A 10,000-nucleotide genomic window follows, 5' to 3' on the forward strand; every position below is an offset into this window, starting at 1 on the left:
CTTTTGTGTATTTATCACTGAAAATATTCATGAGCATTTATTATTGATTATTAGTTTATTAAGGAAACATGTTGTTTAGTCTCCTACAAATAAATAAATAAAAATTAATACATATATCATATTATATATATATATATATATATATATATATATATATATATATATATATATATATATATATATATATATATATATATATATAATTTATTGTTAATAAATAAATTTCATATGTGTGAGTGTAAACTATTAGGCAAGATGCAAAAACAGATATTCTTTTAAAACAGATATTTACTCAATTCACCATCATTAAAACAAAAGCAATTAAAACTATAAAGAGCTGTAATTTATTTACACTTTTTTGTATTAAGTTGTGTAACTGGCCAAAAAGATATATAAGTCTGTAAATTAACAAAAATAATAATAATAATAATAATAATAATAATAATAATAATAATAATAATAATAATAATAATAATAATGTCCTCTTTATGTTATTAACAGAAATTTTCATTTTATTTTATTTTCATTTTCTCAACATTGCTGTTATGAGATGATTCAGCCAATCAGAGGCGACCTTTTAACATGAACTCTTTCACTTATAGTAACAAAAGCTGAATAAACTCATATTTATAATAAATAAAATAACTCTAGAAATATGAATTTAATTAATTAATTAGTTGATTAAATTTTACAATCAGAGGAAAAATGTTTCTTTCTTTTTTCTTTTCTTTCTTTATTTAATGCTTTATGTAGAACTTACATTTTATAAAATTAATACAATTTGATGTGTTATTTTTGTGAAGTTGTGTTTATGAACAGTGCTGATGATTCAGCCAATCAGAGGCGACTCTCACCGCGCATGCCGTGTGACGTCATTCTCCTGCGACTCCTCTCGGCTGTCGCGTGCCGGCGCAGCTGCTAGCTGAGTTTAGCTCGTTTTTCTTTAAAAGTCTCTCTGTTTAAACGCTTTATTTTCTCAGTAACGCTTGAACACACACCGGGAGGTTGAGGATGAGTGTGTGTATGCCTCAGAAGAAGTTTTATCGGCAGAGAGCTCACTCTAACCCCATGGCTGATCACTCATTCGAGTAGTGAGTGTTTTATTAACAACAATCTGCTTCCTGTTACACAAGAAACACAAACTCTCCATGCAGTGAAGAGAGGCTTTATTACATACTCTTCATTTTTAATCAGATGTAGAAGGTTTAATGTTTCTACATGAGATGTACAGGGAGTTTAATGACTCTTTCTCATGCTGCTCAGTGATTGTTTAATTTAAATAAAGTAGTTTATAAAATCTGCTCTTGTGTGTTTAGTATACAGTGCCTCCTGCTTGTGTTTTAATAATAATACGGTTCATTTATAGCTCATATTGTCCTACCTCAGACACAAACCAGTGACAAACAAACGCTTCGTATTTCTGTACTGAACACGTTTTCCGTGTGTGTGTGTGTGTGTGTGTGTGTGTGTGTGTGTGTTTCTCAGTCCTGTGTGTCCGGAGCAGATGGACTGGTCTCCGCTTTATCCGGAGTTTTTCAGCTCAGACGGTGAGCAGATGGAGACGGAGGGAGGACGGAGCACTCGGGTGGAGTTCGCTGATATCGGGTGTGGATACGGAGGACTGCTGGGTAGATCTCTCTCTCTCTCTCACTCTCTCACACACAAACACACACACACACACACACACACTGCTGGGTAGATCTCTCTCTCTCACACACACACGATAGTAAACACTATCAGTATTATTATCTCTGCTGTGCAGGAAGTAGGACATCTCCCACTCCAGAAACATCACAATAGCGCTGCGTACTGTTAGAAACGAACGACAGATAAAAACTAAAACTCCTCTGACTTTGTGCTTCAGTTTCCCCTCACTACACTTTATTCCTCACTACACTTTATTCCTCACTACACTTTATTCCTCACTACACTTTATTCCTCACTGCTCTTTATTCCTCACTGCTCTTTATTCCTCACTACACTTTATTCCTCACTACTCTTTATTCCTCACTACACTTTATTCCTCACTACTCTTTATTCCTCACTACTCTTTATTCCTCACTACACTTTATTCCTCACTGCTCTTTATTCCTCACTACACTTTATTCCTCACTACACTTTATTCCTCACTGCTCTTTATTCCTCACTGCTCTTTATTCCTCACTACTCTTTATTCCTCACTACACTTTATTCCTCACTACACTTTACTCCTCACTACACTTTATTCCTCACTACTCTTTATTCCTCACTGCTCTTTATTCCTCACTGCTCTTTATTCCTCACTGCTCTTTATTCCTCACTGCTCTTTATTCCTCACTACTCTTTATTCCTCACTACACTTTATTCCTCACTACACTTTATTCCTCACTACACTTTATTCCTCACTGCTCTTTATTCCTCACTGCTCTTTATTCCTCACTGCTCTTTATTCCTCACTACTCTTTATTCCTCACTACACTTTATTCCTCACTACTCTTTATTCCTCACTACACTTTATTCCTCACTGCTCTTTATTCCTCACTACACTTTATTCCTCACTACACTTTATTCCTCACTACACTTTATTCCTCACTACACTTTATTCCTCACTGCTCTTTATTCCTCACTGCTCTTTATTCCTCACTACACTTTATTCCTCACTACACTTTATTCCTCACTACTCTTTACTCCTCACTACACTTTATTCCTCACTACTCTTTATTCCTCACTACTCTTTATTCCTCACTACACTTTATTCCTCACTACACTTTATTCCTCACTACTCTTTATTCCTCACTACTCTTTATTCCTCACTACACTTTATTCCTCACTACACTTTATTCCTCACTACACTTTATTCCTCACTACACTTTATTCCTCACTGCTCTTTATTCCTCACTACACTTTATTCCTCACTACACTTTATTCCTCACTACACTTTATTCCTCACTGCTCTTTATTCCTCACTACTCTTTATTCCTCACTGCTCTTTATTCCTCACTGCTCTTTATTCCTCACTACTCTTTATTCCTCACCGCTCTTTATTCCTCACTACTCTTTATTCCTCACTACTCTTTATTCCTCACTACACTTTATTCCTCACTGCTCTTTATTCCTCACTACACTTTATTCCTCACTACACTTTATTCCTCACTGCTCTTTATTCCTCACTACTCTTTATTCCTCACTACACTTTATTCCTCACTACTCTTTATTCCTCACTACACTTTATTCCTCACTGCTCTTTATTCCTCACTACTCTTTATTCCTCACTACACTTTACTCCTCACTGCTCTTTATTCCTCACTGCTCTTTATTCCTCACTACACTTTATTCCTCACTACACTTTATTCCTCACTACACTTTATTCCTCACTACTCTTTATTCCTCACTACACTTTATTCCTCACTGCTCTTTATTCCTCACTGCTCTTTATTCCTCACTGCTCTTTATTCCTCACTGCTCTTTATTCCTCACTACTCTTTATTCCTCACTACTCTTTATTCCTCACTACACTTTATTCCTCACTACTCTTTATTCCTCACTACACTTTATTCCTCACTACTCTTTATTCCTCACTGCTCTTTATTCCTCACTGCTCTTTATTCCTCACTACTCTTTATTCCTCACTACACTTTATTCCTCACTACACTTTATTCCTCACTACACTTTATTCCTCACTGCTCTTTATTCCTCACTACTCTTTATTCCTCACTGCTCTTTATTCCTCACTACTCTTTATTCCTCACTACACTTTATTCCTCACTACTCTTTATTCCTCACTACACTTTACTCCTCACTACACTTTATTCCTCACTACACTTTATTCCTCACTGCTCTTTATTCCTCACTGCTCTTTATTCCTCACTGCTCTTTATTCCTCACTGCTCTTTATTCCTCACTACTCTTTATTCCTCACTACTCTTTATTCCTCACTACACTTTATTCCTCACTACTCTTTATTCCTCACTACACTTTATTCCTCACTACTCTTTATTCCTCACTGCTCTTTATTCCTCACTACTCTTTATTCCTCACTACTCTTTATTCCTCACTGCTCTTTATTCCTCACTACTCTTTATTCCTCACTACACTTTATTCCTCACTACACTTTATTCCTCACTACTCTTTATTCCTCACTGCTCTTTATTCCTCACTGCTCTTTATTCCTCACTACACTTTATTCCTCACTACACTTTATTCCTCACTACTCTTTATTCCTCACTACTCTTTATTCCTCACTACACTTTATTCCTCACTGCTCTTTATTCCTCACTACTCTTTATTCCTCACTACTCTTTATTCCTCACTACACTTTATTCCTCACTACACTTTATTCCTCACTACACTTTATTCCTCACTACTCTTTATTCCTCACTGCTCTTTATTCCTCACTACTCTTTATTCCTCACTGCTCTTTATTCCTCACTACACTTTATTCCTCACTACTCTTTATTCCTCACTACTCTTTATTCCTCACTACTCTTTATTCCTCACTACACTTTATTCCTCACTACTCTTTATTCCTCACTACACTTTATTCCTCACTACACTTTATTCCTCACTGCTCTTTATTCCTCACTACTCTTTATTCCTCACTACACTTTTTTCCTCACTACTCTTTATTCCTCACTACTCTTTATTCCTCACTACTCTTTATTCCTCACTACACTTTATTCCTCACTACACTTTATTCCTCACTGCTCTTTATTCCTCACTGCTCTTTATTCCTCACTGCTCTTTATTCCTCACTACACTTTATTCCTCACTACTCTTTATTCCTCACTACTCTTTATTCCTCACTACTCTTTATTCCTCACTACACTTTATTCCTCACTACACTTTATTCCTCACTACACTTTATTCCTCACTACTCTTTATTCCTCACTACTCTTTACTCCTCACTACTCTTTACTCCTCACTACACTTTATTCCTCACTGCTCTTTATTCCTCACTACTCTTTATTCCTCACTACACTTTATTCCTCACTACACTTTATTCCTCACTACTCTTTACTCCTCACTACTCTTTATTCCTCACTACTCTTTACTCCTCACTACTCTTTATTCCTCACTACTCTTTATTCCTCACTACTCTTTATTCCTCACTACACTTTATTCCTCACTACTCTTTACTCCTCACTACTCTTTATTCCTCACTACTCTTTATTCCTCACTACTCTTTACTCCTCACTACTCTTTATTCCTCACTACTCTTTATTCCTCACTACTCTTTATTCCTCACTACACTTTATTCCTCACTACTCTTTACTCCTCACTACACTTTATTCCTCACTACACTTTATTCCTCACTACTCTTTACTCCTCACTACTCTTTATTCCTCACTACTCTTTACTCCTCACTACTCTTTATTCCTCACTACTCTTTATTCCTCACTACTCTTTATTCCTCACTACACTTTATTCCTCACTACTCTTTACTCCTCACTACTCTTTATTCCTCACTACTCTTTATTCCTCACTACACTTTATTCCTCACTACTCTTTACTCCTCACTACACTTTACTCCTCACTACACTTTATTCCTCACTACTCTTTATTCCTCACTACTCTTTATTCCTCACTGCTCTTTATTCCTCACTACTCTTTATTCCTCACTACACTTTATTCCTCACTACTCTTTATTCCTCACTACTCTTTATTCCTCACTACACTTTATTCCTCACTACTCTTTATTCCTCACTACACTTTATTCCTCACTACACTTTATTCCTCACTACACTTTATTCCTCACTGCTCTTTATTCCTCACTGCTCTTTATTCCTCACTACTCTTTATTCCTCACTACACTTTATTCCTCACTACTCTTTATTCCTCACTACTCTTTATTCCTCACTACACTTTATTCCTCACTACACTTTATTCCTCACTACACTTTATTCCTCACTACACTTTATTCCTCACTACACTTTATTCCTCACTACTCTTTATTCCTCACTACTCTTTATTCCTCACTACTCTTTATTCCTCACTACACTTTATTCCTCACTACTCTTTATTCCTCACTACTCTTTATTCCTCACTACACTTTATTCCTCACTACACTTTATTCCTCACTACACTTTATTCCTCACTGCTCTTTATTCCTCACTGCTCTTTATTCCTCACTACACTTTATTCCTCACTACTCTTTATTCCTCACTACACTTTATTCCTCACTACTCTTTATTCCTCACTACTCTTTATTCCTCACTACTCTTTATTCCTCACTACTCTTTATTCCTCACTACACTTTATTCCTCACTACTCTTTATTCCTCACTACTCTTTATTCCTCACTGCTCTTTATTCCTCACTACACTTTATTCCTCACTACACTTTATTCCTCACTACACTTTATTCCTCACTGCTCTTTATTCCTCACTGCTCTTTATTCCTCACTGCTCTTTATTCCTCACTACACTTTATTCCTCACTACTCTTTATTCCTCACTACACTTTATTCCTCACTACACTTTATTCCTCACTACACTTTATTCCTCACTGCTCTTTATTCCTCACTGCTCTTTATTCCTCACTACACTTTATTCCTCACTACTCTTTATTCCTCACTACACTTTATTCCTCACTACTCTTTATTCCTCACTACTCTTTATTCCTCACTACTCTTTATTCCTCACTACTCTTTATTCCTCACTACACTTTATTCCTCACTACTCTTTATTCCTCACTACTCTTTATTCCTCACTACTCTTTATTCCTCACTACACTTTATTCCTCACTACACTTTATTCCTCACTACACTTTATTCCTCACTGCTCTTTATTCCTCACTGCTCTTTATTCCTCACTGCTCTTTATTCCTCACTACACTTTATTCCTCACTACTCTTTATTCCTCACTACACTTTATTCCTCACTACACTTTATTCCTCACTACACTTTATTCCTCACTACTCTTTATTCCTCACTACACTTTATTCCTCACTACTCTTTATTCCTCACTACACTTTATTCCTCACTACTCTTTATTCCTCACTACTCTTTATTCCTCACTACTCTTTATTCCTCACTACTCTTTATTCCTCACTACACTTTATTCCTCACTACTCTTTATTCCTCACTACTCTTTATTCCTCACTACACTTTATTCCTCACTACTCTTTATTCCTCACTACTCTTTATTCCTCACTACACTTTATTCCTCACTACTCTTTATTCCTCACTACTCTTTATTCCTCACTACACTTTATTCCTCACTACTCTTTATTCCTCACTACTCTTTATTCCTCACTACTCTTTATTCCTCACTACTCTTTATTCCTCACTACACTTTATTCCTCACTACTCTTTATTCCTCACTACTCTTTATTCCTCACTACTCTTTATTCCTCACTGCTCTTTATTCCTCACTACACTTTATTCCTCACTACACTTTATTCCTCACTACACTTTATTCCTCACTACACTTTATTCCTCACTGCTCTTTATTCCTCACTACTCTTTATTCCTCACTGCTCTTTATTCCTCACTACTCTTTATTCCTCACTACTCTTTATTCCTCACTACTCTTTATTCCTCACTGCTCTTTATTCCTCACTGCTCTTTATTCCTCACTACTCTTTACTCCTCACTACTCTTTATTCCTCACTACACTTTACTCCTCACTACACTTTACTCCTCACTACACTTTATTCCTCACTACTCTTTATTCCTCACTACTCTTTATTCCTCACTACTCTTTATTCCTCACTACTCTTTACTCCTCACTACTCTTTACTCCTCACTACTCTTTATTCCTCACTACTCTTTATTCCTCACTACTCTTTACTCCTCACTACACTTTATTCCTCACTACACTTTATTCCTCACTACACTTTATTCCTCACTACACTTTATTCCTCACTACACTTTATTCCTCACTGCTCTTTATTCCTCACTGCTCTTTATTCCTCACTACACTTTATTCTGCTTTCCCGTGGTTCCGTCCCGATCTGTTGTGGTGTCTCTTTAATGTGAATCTGTAAAGACGTCCAGAGTGCAGGAGGAGAGAGTCATGACTAAAACTCAGCTGCATTTAAAACGTAAAGAATTGATCACTGAAAGCAGTCAGTCAGACGCGCGCCCTCTCGATCAGACGCACGCCCCCTCGATCAGACGCACGCCCCCTCGATCAGACGCACCCTCTCTCGATCAGACGCGCGCCCCCTCGATCAGACGCGCGCCCCCTCGATCAGACGCACGCTGAAGAATGTTCAGGAACAACACTTATTCTAACAGCGTTATTCTCACTTCCACAATCAGACACGAGGAGGCGGTGTTAACTAAACTCACTGTTAACTCTCTTAGTACACCCGTGTGTGTGTGTGCGCGTGTCTGTGTGTGTGCGCGTGTTAAGGAGCTGTTAACTAAACTCACATCATTCATCTATAATTATACAGAACACAGCACGTTATACGTTATACTCCTGATTCTTTGTTTGTTTTCTGTATTTTTTGATTAAATCATTTACTCCCTTTGTGTATTTGAACCTTAATTGTGATACTTTTTAAACTAAAGACATTCTGTAAAAATTCTCACCAAATACGAATATCATTTTCTTTCACTTCATTTTAACACCAATGATGATTTATTTAAAATACATTTAATACAGTAATGATGTGGTTTAATTCTTATAAATGCATTAAATAATCAGGTGTGTCCTGAGTGTCACTCTCAGCAGAGCAGGCTGGGATTGAAATTAATTTAATAATACATTTAAAAATGTAAAAACTGATAGATTAAAAAAGATTTCATGTTAAAATGTTGGTTGTAAATCCTGAATCAGCCACAAGGGGTCGTCACATTATTCACTGCTCCTCTCTGCGCTCGTGTTCTTTTATTATTCATCCTCTCCTTTCTACTTCACTTTAAAAAATCTTTGCAGTTTATTTCCAATATAGCAATGTTTATTATAGAGGCGTATATTATAGCAATGTTTATTATAGAGGCGTATATTATAGTAATGTTTATTATAGAGGCGTATATTATAGTAATGTTTATTATAGAGGCGTATATTATAGTAATGTTTATTATAGAGGCGTATATTATAGCAATGTTTATTATAGAGGCGTATATTATAGTAATGTTTATTATAGAGGCGTATATTATAGTAATGTTTATTATAGAGGCGTATATTATAGCAATGTTTATTATAGAGGCGTATATTATAGCAATGTTTATTATAGAGGCGTATATTATAGCAATGTTTATTATAGAGGCGTATATTATAGCAATGTTTATTATAGAGGCGTATATTATAGCAATGTTTATTATAGAGGCGTATATTATAGTAATGTTTATTATAGAGGCGTATATTATAGCAATGTTTATTATAGAGGCGTATATTATAGTAATGTTTATTATAGAGGCGTATATTATAGTAGTGTTTATTGTAGAGGCGTATATTATAGCAATGTTTATTATAGAGGCGTATATTATAGTAATGTTTATTATAGAGGCGTATATTATAGCAATGTTTATTGTAGAGGCGTATATTATAGTAATGTTTATTATAGAGGCGTATATTATAGCAATGTTTATTATAGAGGCGTATATTATAGCAATGTTTATTATAGAGGCGTATATTATAGTAATGTTTATTATAGAGGCGTATATTATAGCAGTGTTTATTATAGAGGCGTATATTATAGCAGTGTTTATTATAGAGGCGTATATTATAGCAGTGTTTATTATAGAGGCGTATATTATAGCAGTGTTTATTATAGAGGCGTATATTATAGCAATGTTTATTATAGAGGCGTATATTATAGCAATGTTTATTATAGAGGCGTATATTATAGCAGTGTTTATTATAGAGGCGTATATTATAGCAATGTTTATTATAGAGGCGTATATTATAGTAATGTTTATTGTAGAGGCGTATATTATAGTAATGTTTATTATAGAGGCGTATATTATAGCAGTGTTTATTATAGAGGCGTATATTATAGCAATGTTTATTATAGAGGCGTATATTATAGCAATGTTTATTATAGAGGCGTATATTATAGTAATGTTTATTG

At 35.3% G+C, this 10,000-nt stretch overlaps 1 protein-coding gene across 2 annotated transcripts in view; it reads left to right on the forward strand.

The window, feature by feature from the left end:
* The first annotated feature begins 856 nt into the window (after window positions 1-856).
* mettl1 (methyltransferase 1, tRNA methylguanosine) overlaps window positions 857-10,000 on the forward strand; it is a 16,839-nt gene continuing 7,695 nt past the window's right edge. The window contains exons 1-2 of one of the 2 annotated variants that reach the window (XM_053227291.1): window positions 857-1,091; window positions 1,486-1,628. In XM_053227291.1, coding sequence (XP_053083266.1) covers window positions 1,012-1,091; window positions 1,486-1,628 — 223 coding nt within the window. In that variant the 5' untranslated portion in view covers window positions 857-1,011. The remainder of the gene's footprint in view (window positions 1,092-1,485; window positions 1,629-10,000) is intronic. The other variant, XM_053227290.1, reaches the window with a different exon arrangement.

Source organism: Pangasianodon hypophthalmus, chromosome 20 (assembly GCF_027358585.1).
Source record: "Pangasianodon hypophthalmus isolate fPanHyp1 chromosome 20, fPanHyp1.pri, whole genome shotgun sequence".
Classification (NCBI taxonomy): domain Eukaryota; kingdom Metazoa; phylum Chordata; class Actinopteri; order Siluriformes; family Pangasiidae; genus Pangasianodon; species Pangasianodon hypophthalmus.